This window comes from Panthera onca, chromosome A3, assembly GCF_046562875.1.
Source record: "Panthera onca isolate mPanOnc1 chromosome A3, mPanOnc1 haplotype 2, whole genome shotgun sequence".
Taxonomy (NCBI): Eukaryota; Metazoa; Chordata; class Mammalia; order Carnivora; family Felidae; genus Panthera; species Panthera onca.
The window spans coordinates 85677282-85704576 of NC_138341.1; the positions used below are offsets into that span (position 1 = coordinate 85677282).

General features: G+C 45.9%; 1 protein-coding gene across 4 annotated transcripts in view; it reads left to right on the top strand.

Moving 5' to 3' along the window:
* Nucleotides 1-26979, top strand: part of NCK2 (NCK adaptor protein 2) — a 153740-nt gene extending 126761 nt beyond the window's left edge. For all 4 annotated transcript variants that reach the window (XM_060610032.3, XM_060610039.3, XM_060610024.3 and 1 more), the window contains 2 exons: nucleotides 4255-4976; nucleotides 25508-26979. In XM_060610032.3, the coding sequence (XP_060466015.1) occupies nucleotides 4255-4976; nucleotides 25508-25702 (917 nt within the window). In that variant the 3' untranslated portion in view covers nucleotides 25703-26979. The remainder of the gene's footprint in view (nucleotides 1-4254; nucleotides 4977-25507) is intronic.
* Nucleotides 26980-27295: the final 316 nt, after the last annotated feature.

Consider the following 27295-nt stretch of genomic DNA (forward strand, 5'->3'; position numbering starts at 1 on the left):
TGCTACAACAGAGAGAAGTAGGTGGTATGACTATAATGAAAGAAGAAATGAAGCAGAAGAGGGGCCAGGGGGTGGCTCAGTCGGTTAAGCATCCGACTTCGACTCAGGTCGTGATCTCGCGGTTTGTGAGTTCGAGCCCCGCGTCGTGCTCTGTGCTGACAGCGCAAAGCCTGGAGCCTGCTTCGTATTCTGTGTCTCCTCCTCTCTTTGCCCCTCCCATGCTCATGCTCTGTCTTTCTCTGTCTCTCAATAATAAATAAACGTTAAAAAAAAATTAAAAAAAAAAAGAAATGAAGCAGAAGATATGTGGAAAAAATAGCCACAAGAAGAGTAGTGGAGTTGAGGAATGCCCACCCTGTTTCCTTCCCTAAAAGGTAGCCGACTTGCCTTTGAATTAGAAACATCGCATGGAGCCTGGACACCATGGGGTGGCTCAGGGCTTGGGGCTGGCAGGCATGGCAGCAGAGCCATCTTTGTGAGACGTCCATGAACCACTGTGCCTGTTCTGCATTCAGAAATTTCCCTTTGCGCCTTTGAGATCACACGGCAGTGGTCACATGGCCTCATGGCTACTCATGATACATTTCTTATCCCAAATCTTCATTCCCTAAACCTCAGCCCCACTTCAGCCTGGAGACGCGGGCCATTTCCATTCCCTAGAATCAGAGGAAAGGTCCATCACTTCTTTGGAGGGTTGGTACTGAAAGCGAGGATGGATTTTTGACGACCCCCCCCCCCCATAGTCCTGCTGCATTTCCCATAGAAATCACGTGAAGATCATGATGCATTTGCCACAGGAATCCTGCTACGCATCAGCCTCTTAACAGAAGTGTGCCTCTTGACTATTATGGATTAAACAGGCTTTTACTGGTGCGCGAGTCAGTGCCACTCCACTGGCTGTATGTGTTGGGTCAGTTCCCCGATCCGTTTCCGCCTCAGTTTCCCCACCTGCAGAAACGGGGGGATGCTCACCTTGTCACAGGACTGTTGTGAGCGTTCCAATAAGGTAGATGTCAGTAGGGTCAGGTTCCTCCCTATTCCCAGACACCTGTCTCTTGAATTTCACTGCATCAGCAGCTACCTATGACATTGCTCCTGTGGAATAATGTTTCCCGGGTGCCAAAAGCTTGACAGGCAAGCTTTCTATTTTGGTGGCCATCTGGCACTGGTAAGGTTGTTGCCAAAAGTGTTCAAAGAGGACTTTGGCCCTCTCCTGGTAAAACACCTTTCTGGGGAAAAAAGAAATTCAAAGCCCCAACTCAGTGAGAGTACCAATTGTTATTCATAGAGCACTTCTTGTGCTTTATATTACAGTCCGAATTCCGGTACCTGTTAGGGACTAAATTATGTCCTTCAATTCATATGTTGAAGTCTTAACCCCCAGTAAATCCATGTGTGACTGGATTTGGTACAGGGTCTTTTGAGAGGCAGTTGAATTAAAATGAGGTCTTTAGGGTGGGCCCTAATCCAGTGTGACTGGTGTCCTTGTAAGAAGAGGGAATTAGGACACCGGCATACGACAAAGGGAAGCCCACAGTAAGAAGGCAGCCATCTGCAAGGTAAGGAGGGAGGGAGGCCTCAGAAGGAACCAACCCTGCGGACACCTTGATCTTTTCACTTCTAGCCCCACAACTATGAGAATATGAATTTCTGTTGTTTAAGCACTGCCCCCCCCCCCCAAGTCTGTGGTACTTTGTTATGGCAGCCGGAGTACAAGGATACAGTGCCATTGTTGTCCACGTTATATGGGTAAGAGAAGAAAGACACAGATTAAGTAACTTGCCCAAGAGCTCTGGCTAGTAAGTGGCATAGTCAGGATTTTCCTCTGGGCTGTGCTGTCAGTCACTGTGCTGCCGTCCATCCCCCGCCCACCCCACCCCCTTTCCAGAGTTGCCTCAAAGACTATTTGGGTCACAGTAGAGCAAAGCAGATTAGTTTTCCATGGTGTGGTTGCTATGTGGGATATTCCGGTCTTGATAGAAAAACGTAAGCTCCATACGGGCAGGAAGCATGCCTGTCTTGTTTTTCTTGGTCTCCCCAAAGTCTGGGAAGGTGCCTGGTAAAAACTTGATGGCTAAAGTGATTATTTTGTGCTTGAAAAGAGTCCGCAAAGTGCTGTATTCGTAAGTCGGTTGTAAAGTGTCTCCGACAGTGAGGTCTAAATGAGGTCTAAATGAGGTCTAAAGTCTTACGTTGTCTTTTCTGCTGACTTTGACACCTTTCTGTGCCAATGAATGTTCTAAACCCTGCTCTTCTGTACGTATTTTCTTAAGTAGTTGTCATTACTCACAAACTTGAAAAGGTGTCTTAGAAAGTTACTTGTAAATGTTATTTCTTGAAGTGTTCATTACCAATAAAAACTGTCCTCTGCCTGGTCATGGCTGCCTCAGCATGCTGACTCCTTGATGAGGCGATGAGGCTTAGAATACCCTGGTGCCCGGGCCTTCGAGACAGAAGTGTACTTCCGTGAACTGTCTGCTTTCTGGATTCTGAAGCTAGTGAATCACCCCAGTGCACTCTCACGCGTAGCTAACCTAACCTAGGTTTGAAATCATACGGAAGGACTCATTTGATTATTTAGAGGTTCATGTGTTCATGTAAAGCAAGTTAACTTGTAAGTAGAAATCTAAAATTTTAACTTAGTCTGATATCCTGGTTTACTCTCGTGTCTCCTACACACTGAAAATGCTGTGGTATAAAAAACAAACAACAACAACAACAAACCGCCAAAGCCATTTGTTTCAACAATCTGCGTGTTCACTTGAAATGCCTGTAAGTGACCGCTTCACATCGCTGTGCTGTCACCCCACCTGTGATGTCCGAGTGCCTTTCCGCTCAGGGCCCAGCTGGTGGTGCGGAGCCCGGCACGTGTCCCAGGGCAGTGGAGTCTTAGCCCAGGGGTGGGTCGGCCATAGAAAGCAGTGCACAACTCTCCACAGCCGAGGAGGATCACAAGCCAGTGTTGTGTTCCTCTTGAACTTCTGTCCACTCAGCAGGGGAATAGAAGCAAAGGATCATTCTGTCTTTACTCCAGTTGAAGGCATAAAATGAGAGAGAGGTACAAGTTACCCATAAAAGTGCTTTGGTGTCATTTTGAGGGGAAAAAAAAATCTGCAAGTGGCCACAGCTTCCGTACCATGAAAATCTCCACACTAAGTTAGGGGCTTGTGCAGGGCTGGTGGGCAGGCAGCCATCCATTAGGAAAAGCTGGGGGACATGGCCCTGACCAACCAGTCTAGTGGCACACGGTGGCTCTGGGCGCTGATGTGCCCTCCTCCCCTAGGCTCACTTCTCAAGAAGGCTCCAGAGCTTTGTGCATGTTAACCAGGCTGAAACATTGTTCCCTTAGGGCTTTTCACACAGTTTTCCCCATGCACAGGAAGAAAGAAGGTTCACATTACAACTCAGCACTTAACTCCCTTATGTAACTGAAACAATGATACTGTGCTTGAGGCAGATTTTTCTTTCTTCTTCCCTTTAAAGACACCAAACAACTCAACACACACACACACAAGCTGGTCACAACCCATTAAATGATTGTTTTGATCCACTAGTGGGTTTTGAATCAACCTGAAAAATTCTGCCTTACACTTAACAGGTCAACTGATGGGTTTCTAATTGGCTCATCACAACATGTGGGAAATGAGTCTCTCGTTTGGAAAGGACAGAATTGCAGGAAGAGAAGAACGAAAGGAGGGCATTGGTTTCTGCCATCAGGGTGCTGCCAGGCAGTTCTGTGGCTGGTTTAGGGGGTGGGGGGAGGGCAGGTCCTGAGTGTCCCGTGAGTGGAAGAGGCCGTAGGCTGGCCACAGGGGGAGCCAGGTGGGAGCCAGGCAGGTAGCTCTGTTTCTTGCCTAGTTCATTAGTCCAACTTCCCGTCCACTACAAGGCCAAAGACATCTTGTCTATGCCTTATTTTTCTCTCTGAGGAGCATAGGAATTATCTAAAAATATCACCTTTCAGAAGGAAACTAGCTTTCTGCTGTTTTGATCTCTTTTGCGCCGCTAGTACTCTTAGAAGTGAATGAGAGAGCAGGTGTAGGAATTCCCAGTTTTTACAAAGGCGCCCAAGGCCAACTGCCCAAGGCCACTGTCCTGCACCTTTTCCAGTGGTGGCTGTAGGGTGTGCTTGCAGTGGCTTTGTCCCCATGTGTTGTAGGGACGGGGAAGGTGTGTCCGAGCACCAGTGATGCCCTGAGCGTGCTGGCTGGCACCGTGCTCCGTGCCCACTGAGCCCTTGCTGTGTCTCCACAGGCCTCGGCAAGACCAAGAGGAAGACCAGCGCTCGAGACGCATCCCCGACCCCCAGCACAGACGCCGAGTACCCAGCCAACGGGGGCGGCGCCGACCGCATCTACGACCTCAACATCCCCGCCTTCGTCAAGTTCGCCTACGTGGCCGAGAGGGAGGACGAGCTGTCCCTGGTAAAGGGGTCGCGCGTCACTGTCATGGAGAAGTGCAGCGACGGTTGGTGGCGTGGCAGCTACAACGGGCAGATCGGCTGGTTTCCCTCCAACTACGTCCTGGAGGAGGTGGACGAAGCGGCCGCAGAGTCCCCCAGTTTCCTGAGCCTGCGGAAGGGTGCCTCCATGAGCAATGGCCAGGGCGCCCGGGTCCTGCACGTGGTGCAGACGCTGTACCCCTTCAGCTCCGTCACCGAGGAGGAGCTCAACTTCGAGAAGGGGGAGACCATGGAGGTGATCGAGAAGCCCGAGAACGACCCCGAGTGGTGGAAGTGCAAAAACGCCCGGGGGCAGGTCGGCCTGGTCCCCAAAAACTACGTGGTGGTCCTAAGCGACGGGCCCGCCCTGCACCCCTCGCACGCGCCGCAGATAAGCTACGCGGGCCCTGCGTGCAGCGGGCGCTTCGCGGGCCGAGAGTGGTACTACGGGAACGTGACGCGGCACCAGGCCGAGTGTGCCCTCAACGAGCGGGGCGTCGAGGGTGACTTCCTCATTAGGGACAGCGAGTCTTCGGTAAGTGCCCCGGGGTGGCCGAGGTCTGCCCCGCGCAGGGAGGCGCCGGGACAAAACTGCGCGCCTGCGCGGCTGCGTATGTATATTGCGTAACGCGGCTGGTCTGCACGATTCCCTTTCCACACTGCGTGAGCTCGCTGAAAATAGCGAAAGAATGTTTGGGGCTCTTGTTAACATAGAGCCCCAAATATTTGAGGCTCCGGTCAAGCTAGCCGAATGCGCTGTGCCTGTACACCTGCGTAAGGTTGCTGCTCTGTAATTGACTTAAATCTGTTGAGGGTGTAAGTAACTCAGCTGGGGGCTGTTGCCGTCATTCTCCTGCAGGTGCAGTTTCACGGATGGGATGGTAAGTAAAATGGTTTTCAGCTCACGAAGGTGGCTCTACTGAGATTACCCCTTTTCTGTTCTGCAGACTCAGACATCATTTTCTTTCCAGGTTTCCCATTGTGTTAATGACATCCTGCCCCCCTCCCAGGCCCTGGTGGTTGACTTGGTTTTCTTTCTGGGTCCTGGGCATGTCGGTTCTCAGCAGGAGGGGCCCCTGATTTCTGACACAGCCTTTGTTGGTTGGTTGGTTTTTCTTTTTAAACCATACAGTCCTACGGTCATCTCTGCTGCAGGCGGCACCATGGAGTTCATCTCTGAAAAGCTTTTAAAGCACTTGTGAACAGAATTGAAAAGCAAAAGACAGTGCTTGAGAGAGAGGAGTTTGTGTTTGTGCACTGAATCAGAGGTATGGGGCCACTTGACTTGTAGCAGATCCCTTTCCAGCAGCAGACAGATTTGGGGTTTGTGTTTCAGGTATGTGGCTGAGCCTGTCTTGGAAGAACTGGGCCAGTGTCACGTAGGATAACCTTTTCATGTGTACATTGTGGAAATACTCAACCGGTGTTGTAGATCTATTTGAAGATATGCCTTGATAAGATATGATAAGACGCCCCCAAAACAAGACTTTTTCTGTAGGTAGAATCCATTGTGGTTACATTGTATCGGTCCTGGCAGGTTTCAGTTTAATTTTTTAAATGCAAACTATAAGACTAGTAAGTATGTCATCTGTGTGTAATTTTGTGTCCTCTGGGAAGGTTGGTAGCACAATGAGTAAGTGCATACTCAAGACTCTTGTAGAGTGATCTTGGAGGAAATCAAGGCCACAGAAGTGTTTTTCCTCTTTTGAGAGACAGACAGCTGTGATCTGTTTTTCGAGGCGGGAGGAACACCATGGTGGTAGAAACCAGACCCCTTATGGGGTCAGCAGGTCGCAAAGTTGGCAGTCGCCTTTGATGTGCTGCGGCAGGCACACCGGGCCTGGATATTAACTACATCTGAAAACTGAACTCTGAGATTTTCTTATCCACCCACCTGAGTTTATCATTTCTGGCAAGACATCAGATTGAATTGTTCTCACAAGATGTAAACTCTGTGCATAGCTTCCTTTTAGATCATGCTTGAGGCTTAGGAGAGCTAAGTATGCCACACTTTTAACTCTTTTGAGCAAAACTTAGAGGAAGCACTGGAAAACCAATTATGGAATAAGGTGATTGGTCCAGAGTACTTAAAGGATGAGTATAATCCAGAGTCAGAAAATATAATCTTGATTTAGAAATTTTGAGTTTAAGGGGCACCTGGCTGGCTCAGTCAGCAGAGCACATGACCCTTGATCTTGGGGTTGTGAATTCGAGCCCTGCGTTGGGCGTAGAGATTACTTAAAAAAAATAAAAAAATAAAAAAAAAGTTTTGAGTTTGAAGATACTTCCTAGAACACAGAGGGGCCAGAGCAACCCCCAATGTGGAGATGTTAGCCCTCTTCATTGTTCTTCCTGTCCTAGGGCTTGGGGCCAGGGTAGATGAGAAGAGTGCCCTCCAGGTTGCTGGCCTTGGGATGGACCCACTACTTTTCTGTAAGAAAAACACACTCAGGTGGTGTCACTATCTGAACTCAGAGACCAACTCCTTTTCAGTAGGGAGGGAGAGATACAGGCATACCTCATTTCCTTGTGCTTCTCTTTGTCATGTTTCACAGATAAATTTGTTTTTCATAAATTGAAGGTTTATGGCAACCCTGTGACAGGCAAATTTAATTGGCACCATTTTCTACCAGCATTTGCTCACTTTGTGGATCTGTTATGGTAATCTGCACTCAGTGATTATGATTCCTCAAAAGCTCAGGTGATGGTTAGCAATTTTTAGCAATAAAGTATTTTTTAATTAAGGCATGCACGTTAGTTTTTTTAACGTAATGCTACTGCACGCTTAATGGACTAGAGTGTAGTGTGAACATAACATTTCTATGCACCTGAAAGCCAGAGAATTCATTCGATTTGCTTTATTGTGATACTCACTTTACTGAGGTGGTCTGGAACCGAACCCGAACCTGCAGTATCTCTGAGGTGTGCCTGTATTTATGTTATTTGGGTTCCATCTCAGCACTTGAATAAGCTCCAGTGTCTTGTTTGTCTCAGATTATTAGAGAATATGCTGACTTTCTAAATAATGGAAACATTGTTTACGTTGTATTTTAACCATTTTTATGGGAGCCTTTTTAGGTTTTCTGCATTCTGTCTTAACTTAGAAAACCGAACTATGACATAGTAATGGCATGACGTCAGGGGGATGGAGAGGGAAAGGGACCTGCGTCAGCCCTGCACCCTCACTAGCACTGGCTCCAGCTCGAGAGTGCCATGTGACCTGACGGTGTCCAGGGACGCCTGTCCCAGTGGCTTGTGCCATGACACATGGCATTTTCTGATGTTGGGATGCCTGCTTTGTGCCAAAGGGAGGCTGCAAGGGGCTCCAAGGGACGTTGCTGCATTTCTCCTAACAGCAGACCTAGGTCTGCTTTTCTCACTCATATCCAGGTCACCAGAGGCTGTTGAGGAACTTTCTGGATGGACAGATGGACAGATCCATTCCTTATTAATCTTCTGCTGTCCGTTGACTACCTCTGCCTCTTGCCAGGGTTTCTCACGTCCTTTCCTCTCCTTCTTTGTGTCTTTTTTTCATATTAATTTTGGCATTTCTAAGACGACAGCCTGGCTTTGAAAGCAACCACCAGACCAGTGTGAGCCCTTAATCTAGCAGCCATAACCTGACATCACATCATATCATGCCAGAGTCAGAAAGGTTTCTGATGCGTTGGGCATACCTGCTGGACTTGGAGACATCTTCTTTTCATTTCCTTTTCTCTCTGGCAGTTTTTGGGCTGGGGACTTTCCTCTGACTGAGGTTACCACAGGACATCTGACTTCTAAATAAGCACAATAGCATTTTTTAGAGTGCATCTTCAAGGTATGTATCATGTTTTAAGATCTCCTGAGTGATTCCAATATAAATAAGCTAGGCTCTTGCTTGACGGTATCTTGCATTTAAAAATATTCAATGTTTCTCTATTTTGAAAAATACAAAATATACCCAAGTGTGAGCCCTAGGACACGTGTGCTTTTGGGGAAGGAGAAGTACATATTTTGGAAAAACAAACACAAACATGGCCACATCCTGTGATATCCAGGGTCCGTGAAGTCCTGGGTGTTTTCTGTCAGCCATGTTTTATCGAGGAAGGAATGAACAAACCAAATTATCCTGTTCGGGCTCTCTTTCCTGTCCTGAATCTTAATACTCATTCTTTGTGTTCTCTACCATCTTTTCTCCCTTCCTCCCCACTTTCCTTTCTCATCTGTAACTGTCATTTATCCCCAGCAGCTCAAGGTGAAACAGCCTCGTTTCTTAGTCTCTATATTCCATTATCCTTCCTGCACCTGCTAATCCCTAGCTCATTAACTCTAGAAAATTCAAAGTTCCTACCTGCTCATCATACATCCTTCTGTATTTGTCCATCCTTCTTCTGTGGATGCGGTTGGAAAGTGGTACTTACAGTTAAGAATAACCAGCGGTTAGGCTTCTGGATGAACTGTTAGTTGTCAATAGGTTAGTTTTCCGTTTGCTCTCATTCAGAAGGAGACAGCTTATAGCGAGGATGCCGTCACCCAAGGTGCCTAGCTGGATGGTGTCAGCCTGTAGTTTACAGAGCCGTTTTCCTCTGTAAGACTTTAAAAATCCCAGAGAGATCACCTTTCTTCCTCACATGTATTATGTTCCACAGTAGGATTTGGGGACTGATTTTTGGTCATACAGTACATTTGCTTCTGATAGAGAAAAGCTACCTTGCTGAAGATAACTGAACGTACATATTGTCCACATGGATAGTCATGCGTTTCAGTCCTTGCTGTTTTTTAAAAATCCATTAAGAGTGGGATGCCTGGGTGGCTCAGTCAGTTGAGCATCTGACTCTTGATTTCTGCTCAGTTCCAGATCTCCTGGTTCATGAGATACATCCCTGCATTGGACTCTGCTAAGCATGGAGCCTGCTTAAGATCCTCTCTTTCTTTCACTCTCTTTCTGCCCCTTGTTTGTGCTTGCTCTCTGTCTCCCACCAAAAGCAAACAAACAAAAAAGCACCGTAATTTTTTTTTTTTTTTTTTTTTTTTTTTTACCAGAACTCTGTTTGGGGATGATATCATCACTTTGTCTCTCTAGATCGGTGATATTCAAACTGTACCGTGTGCTAGCATCTCCTTGAGGGCCTGGTAAAACAGACTGCTGGGTCCCACCCATAAAGTTCCCGACCTGGGAGGTCTGGAGCCCGAGAATTTGCATTATTAGCACATTCCTTGGTGATGTTGATGCTGCTGGTCCAGAGACCACACTTTGAAAACTGGTAGGCAATTTTAATGGTTTTATACGTATTTACAGCAATTGCTTAAACTCCATTTCTGCTTAATAGTACATTTCCAAGAATTATAAACATGCTTAAAGATGAACATTTTCACTCTTGTCGGAAAGATTCTTTTAGGTAGAACTGTTGACTCCTGTTGAGTGGAATTCACCTCCTCAAGTGCTTTTCTGTTTATTTATTTATTTTTTTTTTGCTGTTGAGAACTTGGTGACAAAGTGGCTGCATTTGCTCTGTGTTCCTGACGGAGAATGGGAAAGAGTTCAGTCCTCAGAGTAGAGTGAAGGCGCTTTCGTAGCAGTTCGGGGGATGGGGAGCTATGGAGTCAGTTCCTTCCAGCAGTGACTTACTTGCTCATGAGCTTTCTAAATCCACGGTCTGGCGCCCTGATTCCTAGATGGTTTCTCATAAATGGGTTGATGTTAAGAAAGAGTATAGGTTTTACTGTGATCCATGCATACCTACATCTTTCCAATTGCAAAACTTACAAGCTGCTTTTTGATTGTCAGGCTTTTTGCCCCGTACCTAATGGACACTTTAAGCCTAGATTTTTAGAATATTTCTCACTTTAACTATATCTGATTCTTCAACCCGGAAGGACCTGAACCATCATTTGGTATGGGCACTTCTCTCAGAGTTCACTGCTCCTCACCTGTTTCATTCATCCGACTCTTAGATGGCTCAGAGCCTTAGCAGTCCTGGATAGCACTTCAATATTTACCTTAAAACAAACAAATCCACGCTATTAACTGGCATATGTGAAAAAAGAGTCTTATTTGAAGCTATTTCTTAAAAGGTAATCAATCACAAATCTGCTCAAGGTGTCACTTGTAATTTTTTGCAGAACCAGACAAGGCTTCTCTGCTGTGCCCTTGGCCTTGGTTAAAGGCGTGGCGTCCCATTCTCTCTCCCTGGAAGTGGGGGAGGGGGGGGGGGTGAGCTGGTCGAGTTAAGTGAGCACTCTGCCGGGGAGCTCCCGTGTCATCGCAGAGTGCCGATAAAATTGCATGTAACCAACGGACAAAATTACTAGCCTTTCAGTAATATAGAAGGCACCTGAGAATCTTAGAATTTCAGCCCCAAAGCCATTATTTATGATGAAGGGCTTTAAATGGAGTTTCATTTCTGCTGTGTTACAAAAGAAAGTAAACGTTACTCAATCCATTGATTTGTTTTTGGAGGGATATAAATGTCAAAAGCAGAACAGAGAGTAGTCTGTGGCCCAGACTCACCTGACTTGTGACATGTAAATGAAGCAGGTGCAGGTCAGCTGAGCAGGCCCCCTCAGGTCATTGGGAAGCTGCAGGTGGCCACTTTTCTCTTTGTGTTGCTGATAATTGCTGAGTGGCTTCTCTCTTGTCTGTACCTTCCTCTCTGTGTCCTAATGTGTCATCACTCTTTTCCTCCTTACACCTGAGTTCCTGGGTTCTTGGACTGGGCTGTCTCTTCCTCCAGACCTTCATACAGATCTAGAAAACTCTAGAACACAGCTCCCTTCCCCTGCACCCCCATCAATGTAATGTCCACACATCTTTCAAGTCTCATTCTGGCCACCTTTGCTCTTGGGAAGCCTCTCCTGACCTGCAGGCCTGGGCCACATGCTCCCACATGTTCCCTGGGACACAGGGCAGTCTTAATGCTAGGGTGTCCTTGCTCCCGGACATGACAATGTTGCCCCCTTCAAAGGCCAAGTCAGCACAGAGAATGCATGTTGTGTCATGTTGTTGGCCATTGAATCCTACTACTTTGGTGGGACTCCCAAGAAATATTCTTTGCATTAACTGATGAATTAATTATCCAGAATGTGCATAATAAATTCAATATGGGAATCAGCAGCCAACCAGTACAGAGTGCTAAGGATTCCTGAGTTGTGTCTCTGTGCCTGTGTTCTCCTGGGGTTGTGCTAAATGCACTGTTGAGCTTGAATCAGAACCGTGGCCTCTGGCTTACTTTTTGCTGCCACGAGAGGGGTCCAGACACCATTTCTTCAGGCCTGCAAACATAGTAGGGAGGGAAATGGTCATCCAGTAACCACTGGCAACTGAAGAACAAGCCTTTCAAAGTAACACAAAAAATATGTCAAAGTAAATAATTTATCCATGAAGGTGTTCAGAAATATTTTCATAAAAATCTCTTAGATCATGAACTACCATTTATCTAAATATTTATATTGCTCTCATAGAAAATCACCAGAACCTGTAAGAAATGTTTTTCCCCAGTGTTTTAAAATATTTAACGCTGTAATGGAAAATTTTGAAAACTGGGTCAAGGAAGTTTTTAGCATTTAATATATCAGAAAGGCTTATGTGGAAAATACATGCTATACCAGTGTAAGCCTCTGGGTCGGTTGTTTTTTGGTTTTTTTGTGTTTTTTTTCTGTTGTTGTTGTTAAACGATTTCTTTTTAGCTGTGGCTACAGAAATAGCTAAATAAAGTTGTCTTTTAGACTGAGATTGCCACTTGGTTTCTACAAGAAGTTAGGCTCACCTCTCAGTAATGTCACAATCACTCCACGAAATTAGCAATGAAAGAGAAGCACAGAAGTCGTTAGGATTTTTTTTTTTTTTTTTTTTTTTTTTTTTTGAACTGGGCATTTTTGTTTTGTTTTTAACACACGTGCGCAGACGCATACTGAGGGGCCGGTGAGGCTGCAGGCCCCGGCAGGTGCACGCTGGCTGGTCCATGGGGCTGTTTCCTGCTGTGGATGTGGTTTCTCGGCTGGCGAAGGAAGATCGCACACTCCACTTTTCAAGATTGTGGAGTGAGAGATGCTGAGGAACCGAGACAGATGGAGAAATGTTTAAATCTGGCTTTGGTCGACACTTGGTAAACATAAATGTGATTTTCTCATATGTAGGTAGGTGCCTGGACAGCAGGCTCACAACTCTTCTCCCCTTAAACAGAGGGCCCCATGTACTGCCTGCCAGGGGTCTTTACCACGTGCCCTTTGAAAGCTGATCTTTTGCAACTTACGGAAGGAATTTCACGAGAGGTGTATACATTTTGGTCTTAAGCTGCGTGCATGGAAAGTGCTTGCCTGGCACAGACGGTTTCTTGGGTGTCTCACTAATACTGCCAGTATTCAGATATTCTAAGAGTGCCCATTGGGTGTCCCAGCCAGAGCCAATCAGGATCCTTGTAGCATTTTGGGGAGGTCGAGAAAAAAGTGATTCATAGAAAAAAGTCGAGTTTAGGGATCATTGTTGCCTGACCCCAGGCCAAAGGAGAGCAAACATTTTTGGTTCGGGAGCTGTGTCTGAGCCACGTCTCCAACTGCCATGTGTCCCTACCCGCCTCCCCCCACCAGGAAAAACCTTTAACGAGGATCACCAGGTGTTGCAGATGATCTGAAGAAAATGTGGAGTTCTTTTGTACCACTGCTGTGCCCTCACTAGGAGGCGATGCTCTGGGCCCTTGTGACCTCCCCGCCCGACCCCCCACCCCCCATGTCCTCACCCATCCTGATGCCTCGGATTCCTCTATCACGTTCCTGCTGTCCCCACCAAAACTTCACAAACCTTTTTAGACTAGCATATAAACTTTATTTAAGAAATGTTTTTTATGTGACGAAATGTACATTACAGAAAATTCACCGTTTCAGCCTTTTTTTTTTTTTTTTTAACGTTTATTTTTGAGACAGAGAGAGACAGAGCATGAACGGGGGAGGGTCAGAGAGAGAGGGAGACACAGAATCTGAAACAGGCTCCAGGCTCTGAGCAGTCAGCACAGAGCCCGACGCGGGGCTCAAACCCACAAGCTGTGAGATCATGACCTGAGCCGAAGTCGGACACTCAACCGACTGAGCCACCCAGGCGCCCCCGTTTCAACCATTTTTAAGTGCAGTGGCATTACGTACGTTCCCATTATTACGCAACCATCACCATTCAAACTTTTTCAACCTCCCTGATTGGAACTGTGGACCCATTAAATACTGACTTTCCACTTCCCCCTTTCCCTAGCCCCTGGTGACTTTCTCCTTTCTGTCTACCTTCTGTCTCCATGAATCCGACTACTCTAGGTACCTCATGTGGATGGAATCAGACAGTGTCTGTCTGCCCTTTTGTGTCTGGCCTATTTCACATAGCATAATGTTCTCAGGGGTTCATCCATGTTGTCGCCTGTGACAGGATTTCCTTCCTTTTTTGAAGCTGAATGATATTCCATTTTATGCATCTACCCCATATTGTTTATCAATTCATCTGTAGATGGGTAATGGGTAGCTTCCACCTTTTGGCTATTTTTAATGATGCTGCTGTGAACACGAGCGTGCAAATATCTTTTCGAGTCCCTGCCTTCCATTTTTGTAGATGTGTACACCCAGTAGAGGGATGGCTCGATCAAATGGCAATTCAGTGGTTAATTTTTGGAAGAGCTGCTATCTGTCTTCCACAGCGGCTGCACCTAGACATTCCCACCAGTGGTGCACAGAGTTTCTCCACATCCACACCAACAGTCGTTACTTTCTGTTTTTTGGAGGTTTTGTTTTTCACCATAACCACCCTAATGGGTGTGAAGTGAGTGACAGCTCACTGTGGTTTTGATTTGTATCAGCACGTAACCTGTTAATCTCAGCTGCACTGGTTGCTTGTGTGGGGATGTTTCTTGTGGCACTCTCGCTAAACAGCTCCTTACCGTGGCCTCTGGTGGCATGGCCAATGTGGGGTTGAGTAACAAAATAGAGCCACCCCCATAGAGCTTCTAACACAGAAAGCGGTTCTTAGGAATTGCTTGATTTTTATCAGTTAGGTCCGTGAGTGGAATTGTGTACAAACTGGCCTGCTCACTCCCTTCTTCCTTAACTCTCTTCACCTTTTTGAAAGTTCCCACCAGATTATAGTCACTGGAAATCCTACAGAATCAAGCCTGAGTAGTTCCACAGACAAACAGGAAAAGGCACATGTAAAATTTTCCTCAGCCTCATAGCAGTAATTCTCAAAGTGTGGTCGCTCGCTGCATCAGTGTCACCAGAGAACTTGCTAGAAATGCAGAATATCAGGCCTCCCGCAGACCTGCTGAATCTGAGTATCTGGGATAGAGCCCCGCACCCTCCGTGTGAATGAGCTCTCCCAGTGATTCTGATGCTCAAGTTTGGGAACCACTGAATTATGGCCTAGGAAATTGGTTCCAGCCCTTTTGAGCAGCAGTGTGTTCTATGGCAAAATTCGGAACTGAATTTTTGAATGCCATTTATTATTGATCATTTACACTGGGCATGACATGGCAGAAAGACAAAGAGTGAGCAGGACAGTATTCTAAAAGTCTAACCTCTGAGGTATTTACATTTAATTTTAGGAACTACGTTTTGGGAGGCAGCGAGGGATAGACACACACATACGGGTACTAACTTGAAAATGGGGCACCTGGGTAGCTCAGTCGGTTAAGCATCAGACTTCGGCTCAGGTCATGATTTCGCGGTTCGTGAGTTCAAGCCCTGCATCAGGCTCATGCTGATGATAGCTCAGAGCCTGGAGCCTGCTTCGGATTCTGTGTCTCCCTCTCTCTCTGCCCCTCCCCTACTCATGCTCTGTCTCTCTCTCTCAAAAATAAATTAACATTAAAATTTCTTTTAAAACAATGGAGAGTAAACACTGTCATTTAAAGATTGGGTTCTGTGGTTGATGATTTATGTAGAAATGTTTATTTCAGGAGGTAATGAGAACGATAATGTTTGATCTTGTCACAGGTGGATTGGCTTTAGGCCTGTGGAGTAAATATTTCAGAGACACATTTAAAGAAGAACAGAAAATGCCAGTGATGACATAATCTGATGCAGAAACAAAGAGAGTAGTATCAATTGACAGCTAGTGGCCTAAGTATAGACAGTGAGTCAATTTTGATTAAAAAAAGGCTATATTGGACAACCAGGCCAGGTGATTTAACAGAATGATAAACCTGAAAGGAAGCTTTTTTGAGATAAGAACAGAGAGTATTGATCAGTGAATACAATTTTGCCTCTAATCCATAGGTTCTCAGATTTTTGTGGTAAAGGAACTACTTTTCTGGGCAAGGAGTACCTTCCTTAAAGAAGTAAGAAAAGGGAAATATCCATTTGCCAAACAAAAGGAAAGAATGATGTAGCTATTGACAAGAAACCAACAAGGTGACCTCTATTTGGAAGTGGAGAGAGTATTAAATATACATATAAATCGTTGATAATCAAAAGCCAGCATGACCGGAAATCAGTCCAGAGTCTACCTGGGAGACTTGGCGAACCACACAAAGGACAATTTCAACTCCCCAAAGTGGAAAAAAAAGTAGAAGTTTAAGAATCAGGAGTGCTTGGGAGCAAGGTCCTACCTACCCTCCCATTATTTCTTCCCACCCACATGCTTAGAAGAAAATCATATTAGTACTTAAGCTATCAGGGATGGAGGTAGAAATAAAGGATATTACAGATTGTTCTTGACTTTATTTATTTATTTATTTATTTATTTATTTATTTACATCAATGAGAAAATAAGGGTTAAATCTTGAGGAAAGGAGAGTATTATTTGACCAGGGCATCTGTTTTATAAAAATGCAAAGTGCTTTTCAGCAAATATTTCAAACAGTGGATATCAAGCTGATGAACCTGTAGAAACAGTATCAAAGAGGGTGTGTTCTTTAGTTTTCTTTTCTAAAAGTGATCGCTTGTGAGCAGAAATTGCAAAGAGGTGAGATGTGAGAATTACCTAAAGAAATGAATAATGGAAGAGATGGTCAGAATTGGAAATTTGTAAGTCAGTACATTTATTTATTTTTTTAATGTTTATTCTTGAGAGAGAGAGTGAGACAGAGTGTGAGCAGGGGAGGGGCAGAGAGCAAAGGAGACACAGAATCCCAAGTGGGCTCCAGGCTCTGAGCTCAGCTGTCAGCACAGAGCCTGACGCGAGGCTCAAACCACGAACTGGGAGAACATGACCTGAGCCAAAGTTGGACACCCAACCGACTGAGCCATCCAGGGGCCCCAAAGTCAGTACAGTTATTGAACATCTACTCTGATCCCAGTGTGGACATGTGGAGTTAAATCAAGTTCTCGTCCTTAGAGGGATTATATTCAAATAGGGGGCCTAAAACCTAAACAAAAACAATGATGACATATTAATAAAAGCCCAGAGAGAGGTTGATTTTCTACCAGTCTATTAATTGTCCTTATATTCCACTTGGAAGATGACTTCCTGAAAAAAAAAAGTGGGGGGTAAAATGAATTGCTTATCCCAAATGATAATTCTTCAGAATCTCTGGTTCAAAAGCTTTGAGAATAGAAAAATCATTCCTTCAAGGAACAGTCAGAAGGAGAGAACAAGAAGACATGGTCTGATGTTATAATATTTGAAAAGTTAGCATGGCGTTCAGCCAAGAGAAATGGAACCAAGTAAGTATAGTGTTTGGAGAAGGACAGGGAAGAAAATGTGGATAATGGGAGGAATCTCAAAGATGGGAATTGAAAGGGGGTAGGGGGGACGTTGGGAATTGAGGGCAGATGTTTCAGAATTGAAAAGAAAGTATAAGACTGTATCTAGTTAGATTTTAGTGCAGCCAAAGAAAGTTTAACAAACATGGTATCTGTGATGGCTTAAAAAGATGTCCACTGGGGCGCCTGGGTGGCTCAGTCGGTTAAGCGTCCGACTTCAGCTCAGGTCACGATCTCGCGGTCCGTGAGTTCGAGCCCCGCGTCAGGCTCTGGGCTGATGGCTCAGAGCCTGGAGCCTGTTTCCGGTTCTGTGTCTCCCTCTCTCTCTGCCCCTCCCCCGTTCATGCTCTGTCTCTCTCTGTCCCAAAAATAAATAAACGTTTAAAAAAAAAAAATTAAAAAAAAAAAGATGTCCACAAATTCTTGATTGCCTCCCCTTCAGGAGGAACTGCACTTAATGACTCACTTCTAATGAGCAGAATGTGGTAGAAGTGATGTTAGGTGATTTCCAAGACTGGGTTGTAAAAGGCATTGTGGCTTTGCTCTTTCTCAGATCTCTTGATCTTGAGGGAGTCAGCTGTCAGGTTGTGAAGAGACTCAAGGGCTCCTGACTGGTACATGCGAGCAAACCTGGTTCTTGGAAGCAGCTCCTGAATCCCTAGTTAAGTCTTTAGATGATGTCTTGACTGTAGCCCAATAGGAGTTGAGTGGTTCCAGCTCAAGTTTTAAGGCACTTCCAAATTCCTGAACCACAGAAATTGCAAGTATAAATGTTCACCGTATTTAAGCCATTGAATTTGGGGGTGATTTGTTACACAGCAATAGACAAGTAATATGGTACTCCAGGTAGAAAACAAGACTATAAGAAAGGCGACAGTACAAAAATGACAAAATTCAAGAGACACAGCTTTACCATTTGTTGTTCAAAGAAGGAGCAAACAAGTAGGTGTCACGTTGGTAATGTTTATTTTTCCTCTGCTGGAAATCAGGAGACCTCAAAGATGCTTGGTGGCAGATAGTTCAGCGGCTACCTATTGAGTGCTTACGTATCGGATCTGGTTTTTTCTCTAGCATCCGTAAAAATGAACTAGAAATGAGCCTTTTGGTTCAAGGTGCTTGGAGCGTAGTAAGAGAGACAGATGTAAACAAGGATGACCACGTGATCACGAGTGAAGTAAAATGTGATTCTTCTGGGTTGCCTGAGTGGCTCAGCCAGTTAAGTGTTGACTTCAGCTCAGGTCATGATCTCATGGTTTGTGAGCTCAACCCCCACGTTGGGCTCTGTGCTGACAGCTCAGAGCCTGGAGCCTGCTTTGGATTCTGTGTCTCCCTCTCTCCCTCCCCCTCCCCCTCAGAGCTCACGCTCTATCTCTCTCTCAAAAATAAATATTAAAATTTTTTTTTTTGTGGGGGGGGGTGCGCTTGGGTGGCTCAGTTGGTTAAGCATCTGACTTCGGCTCAGGTCACGATTGCGAGGTTCGTGAGATCGAGCCCCGCGTCGGGCTCTGTGCTGACAGCTCAGAGCCTGGAGCCTGCTTTGGATTCTGTGTCTCCCTCTCTCTCTGCCCCTCCCCTGCTCATGTGTGTGCTCGCGCTCTCTCTCTCTCTCTCTCTCTGTCAAAAATAAACATTGGAAAAATTTTTTTTTAATTTTTTTTTAATGTGATGCTTCTGCAATAGGAGATAGACCTCTTCTAGTTTGTTTGGAAAGTTAAGTATTCTCTAGAGATTCTAATCAAAAGAAATCTTTTAAAAGTTGGCAAGATGCTGATTGCTGTGTTTATAAAGTTTCATAAAACAAACTTAAAGAAGAGCCCCTAAATGGTGGTGTTCGCTTAATATTTCCCCAAAGATGTTGTACTCCTGACATGACTGTAGTTTATTAAACTGTTCCAGTCTCTTCCCAGTTTCAGGAATTCTATCTGTTTTGCGGTTGAGAAAACTGAAGCAGCAAACCATTGGGAAATTTGCCCAAGGTTGTGTTGCTAGTCAGTAAAGGAGCCAGAATATGAACCCAGGCAGCCTGGTTCCACAGCCTATAATACAACCAACTGTCCTCCTTCTCAGTTAGTGTGACTGTACTAGAAACCTGGAGTCTGAACAAATCACGACTTGCCCAATGTCACATGACCAGTTTCTACCTGTGTCATAGTGGACTGATTTCTTACAGACTAACACTTCTGGTGAAAACAACTAGAAAAGCTGGACAAAACCTTGAAACAAGCAAAAAGCAACCAAGAAGTAGCCTTTCAGGAGCCTATGGTGCTGGGGGCAAAAATTAGAGGTCAGGGCCACCAAGGAGGCATGGCCCCAGAAAGAAAAACAAAAAGCCAGGCCTTTAGTATGGACTCTCCAAAGTCTACATACTAGAAGCCCAAAGCAAACCTGAAATAAATCACACTGTCATTAATTCTGTTCCTCATTGTATTAAGGTGTTCTGTGCTACCTTCACTGAGTAGAGAAGCAAAAGCAAGTAAATCTCTGGAAGACAGTATCAGCCTTACAAACCTCATATCAATATGCAGCATTCAAATTAAAGTACCAAAAGATAAGGCTGAATTACCAAAAACAAAGAGGGGAGAAAAAGAGAATAGAAACAGACCTACAGAAACCCAAATTTTGAATGTGTAAGTGTGGTTTTTAAGGTGAATGGATTCGTAGTTTCAGGAAATTCTGCAAGATGAATTTGAGTAGAGAATTAGAAGTAATAAACAAAAAGAGCAAAGTGAGAATTATAAGACCAAAAAATACAGTAATTGAAATTAACAACTTGGTGGGTTTACAGTAGATTAAACACAGCCAAAGAAGGGATTAGTAAATGGGATGACAGCTCAAAGGAATAGAAATTTTAGGTTTCTAAAACACACACAAAAAGAGAAAAGCATAAGAGATTTTGCTATGGACCGAATGTGTGTGTGTGTCTCCCTTTATCTCTTGCAAAATTCACATGCTGAAGCCCAGTACCCAATGTGATGATATAGGGTGGGAGGAGCCCTCATGAATGGGATTAGTGCCATGAGAAAAGAGACCCTAGAGAACTCTCTTGGCCCTTCCGCCGTTTGAGGACACCATGAGAAAATGGTTATCTATGAAGCAGGAAGCAGGCCCTTACCAGACACCAAATCTGCCAAATCTGATCTTGACTTCCTTGTCTCTAAAACTAAGAGAAGTCCATTTCTGTCTTTAAACCACCCAGCTTATGGTATTCTGTTATAGAAGGCTGAACTGAGATTTATAGGACCAACTGAAAGGTTTATCGTACACGTAACCGGTGTCCCAAAAGAGTGGATGGTGAGGAGGAGAGGTAGGCAAGAGGGGGAAGCAATATTTGAAGCAGTAAATGCCAGTGCCACATGACTAGTGGATAGCCGGGCCAGGTCTAGCTTCAGATTTATCGTCTTCAAAACATTTTTCATTATGACACATAGCACCCAGAAAATGTCGTTTAAGAAGTATGTGTTTAACCCAGGTCAAGGTCAGGAAATAGGACACTGCTGGCACTCCAGAAGCTCCTGCCCACCCCCATAGTAGCTTCCTGATTGCACCATGCCTCCCACTAGAGATAACTGCTACCTTTGATTTTATGATAATCATTTTCATCATTGGTTAAACCTACGTGTATATCCCTAACCAGTCCATTTTAGCTTTGCCTGCTTTTGAATCCTGTGGATGGTATCATACTGCAGCTATTGTTTTCTCATTTTCTTCTCTTGGTCCGTACTGTATGAGATTTATTTAGTCCACGTTGATACGTTATGGGACCTGGTCTGGATCACCTGGCGGAAGAACCAAGTGGCACTCGGAGATCTCGGAAGGCAGGAGGTTTATGTTACACCTGTGGGCTCAGAGATCACTCTCCAGAGGTCTGAGCCCCGAGCGTAAGCAGAGGGAACAATTTGTAGCCTGTTACTTCTGCATTCTGCATTAGTAGTAATTTGGCACGTGAAGCAAGCAGGGCAGGAAGAAGAACCCGGAAGGGGGGTCTTCGGTGGGGGACTGGACATTTCTCCGTCAGTCCTATTGGCCATCTTATAACAGATTTTTCCCTGTTAGATCGATTTCATTGTGTGATGAAGTATATACCTCATCTATGTGTCCATTTTCCTGTTGGTGGAGATGAAGAGTGTTTGTACTTCAATGTCATTATGAGTAATGCTGCTCGGACGTTCCTAAACCTGTAGCCTAGTACACATGTGCACGCTTCTCTAGAGCACTTGTCTAGAACACCTTCCTGCAGTGGAAGTGCAGGGTTCTTAAGAATGCCTGCACTCAACTTCTCCATGATGCAAAAACGGTAGTGCTGGCTTCTACCCCCACCAACCATGAAGACTTCCCAAGTCTGGCACACTTCCCACCTCACAATCGCTGCGACACATTGGCCTCCCGAGGAGGGACACTCAACAGGCTTCCGCTCTTGGGCCCTGTCATGGAAAGCTTGTTTACTACCTCATGGGGGCCTGTGCCTTCCGATCAGTGACACCCCAAAACAAAAGCGTGTGTGGAGAGAGAATGCGGGGCTGGAGTCTGTTTGGGTCCTCTTTTCTCAGTGTAGGTATTCACACAAAACCCTGTTAAGGTTCTTTGACAAGCTTTAAGTGAGGGTCCAGAGCACAGCACTACTGGTCGAGGGGAGCGTGGCATGGTTTATTTCACACAAGTCCGCCGAGTCGTTCCAGAAAACCAGCCTGGAAGGACCATGGAAATGTGGACAAGAATGGCGGCACTGCCTTCCCAGGGGTCCTCCCCTGCCTCATGAGCTTTCTCTGGAGGCAGAGTTGTTTTGACTCTGGAGCCTCTCCATCTCTGTCGGGCCCAGGGAATTGGCCCAAACTGAGGAAAAGAGATGTTAGAGCACTCTCCCCACCTGTGTCCCAGTGTTTCATCGAGGCAGTTTTGCACAGCAAAGTCTGGAGCAGGGGCGGACCCCTTAATTTTTTTTTTTAATGTTTATTTATTTTTGAGAAAGAGCATGAGCAGGGGAGGGGCAGAGAGAGGAAGACACAGAATCCAAAGCAGGCTCCAGGCTCTGAGCTGTCAGCACAGAGCCTGCTGTGGTACTCGAACTCACAAACGGTGAGATAGTGACCTGAGCCGAAGTCAGATGCTCAGCCAACTGAGCCACCCAGATGCTCCGAGGCCGGAGTCCTTAGAATCAGGAAGGCATCCACAGCCTGGAGGTGAGGTTGGCCATGGAGCTCCCTCCTTCGAGGGGCTACTTAGCCCATCAGTCATGTTCATACCTTTTTCTCATGGCTCTGAACATCTGAGAGCGCTGCTGGTAGTTGGCCCAGATCTCATTTCTGTTCTCAAACTGTCTCAGCATCCCCTGGATGGCTCAATGAAACACAGATGGCTAAGCCCCACCCTGGAGTCTCTGAGGCAGCAGGTCTGGGGCGAGGCCTGAGAATTTGCTTTTTCTGGCTGATTCCCAGGTGACACTGCCACCGTTACTGGTCTCGGGAGCACACCTTGAGAGCCACTGGTCTAGCTCCTCTTCAGGCTTCATTTAGTGCTGGTTGTGAGAACATGTAACTGCGTTTTAGTTCGTAGATTGGAAATTCTACTCAGGATGCATTGAGAATGCCCCAAATGTTCAGCATTCCTGCTTGACATAAACTTGGTTCGTTCTGTGTCCTTAACTTTAAGCTTAGTTTCTGCTCAAGAGCCCATGAAATTAACAGTTAGCTTCTCTGCTGCATCAGTTTTACTGGCGTTAATGCACGCATACACGTGACGCGCCATGATGTTACATTAAGGAGCTTAAATTAGAAGCAAATCTCCCTGGTCAGAAAGTCATCTGGTCATTTGGCTTAATGAAAATTGGGTCTGTCATGTACTGACCCTGACTCATGTACCGCCTCCACGACGATGCTGCTCTGTGAATTGAGAAGTATCTATAAAACCAGCGTAGGGCCCCACTTGTGCTAAACTGTAAAGGTGAGGTGGCCTTCTGTCTTCTCCGAAAGACACAGACTCCTGTCCCAGAGTACATATATTTCAATGAAATTTACTAGAAGCTTGAAACTAAACCTTGCTTTGAGGAAAACGTGAAGCCCTCAGGAGAGGGTTGAGTGGTTCATAACTTGTATGTACTGTTGCACGCGGTTGTGGTGTCCTGATCCGCTAGGACTAATAACTTGTGACAGCCACAATGGCGCCAACACCGCAGGCCTCGCTCACGCGTGGAGTACCCGTCAGGCCGCACCTGCTTCACTCCGTTCTTTTTTTAGAACAGTACACAGCCACCAGCTTGGGCGATGATTCTGAGGACGCTGACGCTAGGCTGCATCTATCTAGTTCGGTCCTGCGAAAACAGTCATGATTTGAGAATTATGCAGTCAAGTGATTGCTTAGAACCAACGCTGTCTTGTGCTGTTTGCTGTTTAGAATATTACGTTGATAGGGTGGGTTGACCGGATCATCTGTGACATCAGGGTTCGTGATGATTTGTTTCTAAGAGGTCTGGTGTGGGAAATGCTCTTCAAGTTCTGTGTCCTCCTCCCCACCCCCGACCCTTTAGTGGCCATGATTCTGAAAATCACATGTAGCCTGAGGCTGAATTGGAGAGAACTCTTCCTGTGTCTTCCTGAAGGTTCACCCTGTTACCACTTGATGTTCCTCTGGGACATCAAGCCCTGGGATGAAGTGTGGAGATAAGATGGGGCTTTTCCCTCAAAGGTTTGTTTCTGCTTGGTCTGTTTGAGACTGAGGGATACATAAATACAAACTATGAATACAGTTGTCTCTTGATTCTTTTATGATAGCAGCTGTGACTGGTGGGTGAGCCCCGAGGTGCTTTTACAGAGTTGAATGTCCCCAGACATCCATTTCCCTGAGCTGTCATTGACTTCATGGGATTTCCACTTGTCTTGCAAGATTGGCACACTTTGTATCAAATGTTTGTAAACTCTGTGTAAGAGACAATGGCTGAGATGCTTGTACATTTTGTCCCCATGGGAAGGACACAAAGCTGGGTGGGTCCTCAGCAGCAAGAAGGTGCTGGGTATTGGGGAACACTGAATCCTGCTTTAGGAATTCAGTCACCAACTGTAGTAGCCTTGGGGCGCCTGGGTGGCTCACTCAGTTAAGTGTCTTGATCCTGGCTCAGGTCGTGATCTTGCAATTCATGGGTTCGAGCCCCACATTGGGGCTCTGCTCTGGTGGTGTGTAGGCTGCTTGGGATTCTTCCTCTCCTCTCTGCCACTTACCTGCTTATGGTCTCTCTGTCTCAAAATAAATAAATGAACTTTAAAAAAAGAAAAAAAGAACTGTAGTAGGCACTCACCATCTGTATGGCGAAATATGGCAAAATATGGCGGTGGAGAAGACATGGTCTACCTGGCCTAATGCATAATGAAGGAATAAGACATGCGTGTAAATTATTTATTACAGAGAAGTTACTAGAATGCACTCTGCTTCTGCCACTGGAAGCTATTGCTTTATGCTATGTGGCCAGATGAGGAGGAAGAACTTCTCTTGATTGAGAATGGGGAGGCTTCCCCAGGTGGAAAACCTTATAGCTGAGCCTTACAGGAATAGTTGTCCAAGGTGGGGGGACAGGATGGCTCAAAGAACAACGTGAACAGATGTGAAAATGGCACTAGGGGTGGGACATACTTTCATCTCCTTCATTTTGATCTGTAGGCAGGGGCCAGGAGACACAGCCCCGATGGGCTGTGGTGGGTAGTAGGGTTTTATTCTGAGGCCGTTGTGGGAGGTCAGCCTCCTTCCACTCCCCTCCTCAGCCTCACCAGCTATTTAGTGCCTCAGAAGAGGCAGGACCAATTTTAATAAAAATAATGGTATCTTTCTAAAAATGTATTCAAAGGTAAGCAAGGCACTGACATAATCACAAATTTAAACATTTCTCAGGAAAATTTGTGCTTAAACCATAGTACAGCCACCCCTCCCCCACCCCCCACCCCCAGGATATTACCAACCATGTTTAAAATGCAAGCCAGAGTTTTCAACTGCTCTTAAAGTATTTATTTTTAAATAGCTTAGAATTTGAAAATTTTTGATGGCTTAATTTCTGATAGTCAGCAGAAAGGAAATCTCTAGCTGCTGCCTATATGCAAATCCACTTTTTACAGATTCCCAGTTTATCCCAAATAGGTTGGGAAATTTGAAAAGATGCAAGTCTCTTCAGCATCCGGTTAACACCGGTATCCTACAGGCCCTGGAGTCTCCGGTTTTCACACTAAAATCTATTTGGCACTGAAGCTGTACTAAGCAAAATGCAGTTTTGCTCGGGGTCCGGACACGTGAACCCTGGATGGCCTCCGGGTCATCCTCAGCGTCAGGTGTCGCAGAAGACACCGCAGGAGACCGGGCTCCTGTGCTCGCGGGTGGTGGCGATCCCCCATCTCCTGCGCGTGGCCCACCCTGACTCGTGTTCTGTTTCCTCCCCAGCCCAGTGACTTCTCCGTGTCTCTGAAAGCATCAGGGAAGAACAAACATTTCAAGGTGCAGCTTGTGGACAATGTCTACTGCATCGGGCAGCGGCGGTTTCACACCATGGACGAGTTGGTGGAACACTACAAAAAGGCACCCATCTTCACCAGCGAGCACGGGGAGAAGCTCTACCTCGTGAGAGCGCTGCAGTGACGGCCCCTGCCACAGCCCCAGCCACCTCTGGGCCCTCGGGGCCGCACTCACCTCCCCAGAGCCGAGCGGACCGGCCCCCAGAAGAAGCCGCGCTCACGGGCCCTCCCGCAGCGGGCTCCGCTCCGTCCGGTGGTTCATCATCGTCTCTTGGCTTCCTTTGCCTCGTTCATCTTCGCGTGCAGGTCGGTTTGTTTGCCACTCGCCTCTCCTCTGCCGCGCCGCGCCCTGCCACCCACTCTCCAGCCGCCCTCCTCCCGGCCAGGTTCAGGGGTCGGGAGGCGAGGAGGAACGTTCCTTCACTTTATTCCTGTGCAACTGAAAACAGCCTTCGGGTTGTTCACGCTGACAGAACCCCTCATTAAAAAGACATCGGGCACGGTTTGAATGCACCAAAGCTGCCGTTAATTATGTGAACTACAGTACGCTCCGAACGCGGGGTCCTCGGGCCCTGGGCTCCCTCTCCGGCCAGGCGGCACCTGCGAGGTCCCCGGTCCTGGCAGCCCTGGCTCCGTGCCCCTCGCCCCTGCATGGCTCCCAGACTGTCCAGGGAGAGTGGACGCGCTTGCGGGTAGCAGCACCAGAACCACCAGATGAGACAGTCGCGAGGAAACTCCAGTGCCTTCGGGGCTATGCTTGCAATAAAAGAAATTTCCTTGAAAGTCCGTCCGCAGAAGCCGGACCGGACCGGTGACTCCGAAAGACAGAGGTTGTGGTCATTTCCCCCCAGATGTGCCATCCGCATAGTGCTTTTTCCTCTTGCCCTTCGGCTTGTTTAAATTTCACAATTATGTATTTAATTCTCAAAGTAATATGTATCTGTAGCCATTTGTTGACACTAATACAGATGATTAAGGAAAACAGCTGATCTTTGGGGAAGGGGAGCTACCATACACTTACACACACGCACGCACACACACACACACACACCATATATATATATATATATATATACACACACACACACATACACATATATATACACACACACGTGTGTGTGTGTATATATATGTGTATGTGTGTGTGTGTGTGTGTGTAAGAACTATTTGCTTTACAGGGAATTTTTCAGGGTTTACAAGAGAATATGTGATTGGTAGTTAAAAGACACACAGAATGTTTATGAAGAAATTGCATTTTTTTCTTTACATTTGAACTTCTTTATAGTTGAAATATACAGTCTTGAGATGGCACATTCCTACAACTGAAGAAGGGGTCTCGAGACCTCCTAAACTTGCATACTCAGTTTTTTGGATATTGTAATAAAAAACGTATTATGAGAAGACTATGTGTGTATTGATCTTTGGGAAAACTCAGACTCAATACAGGGAAGTAGTCGCTCTAGCATTTACTGAACACTCAGTGCCTACAGGGAAACATTTTTAGAGAGGAGTCTAATAAATTTATTATCTGTGTGTTTTCATTTTCTACCACCACATCTTTGTATGTTGAAATAATAAATTTGAATTAGTGAAACTCTCCAAGAGAAAGCAGAATCTCAAGCCTGGTCTTAACTTTACTCTTTGGAAATTATCTGTCACACAATGTTTTCCTAAATGTTCGTCAGCCCCGCTTCTCAGCTGCAGCTTTTCTCTCTTC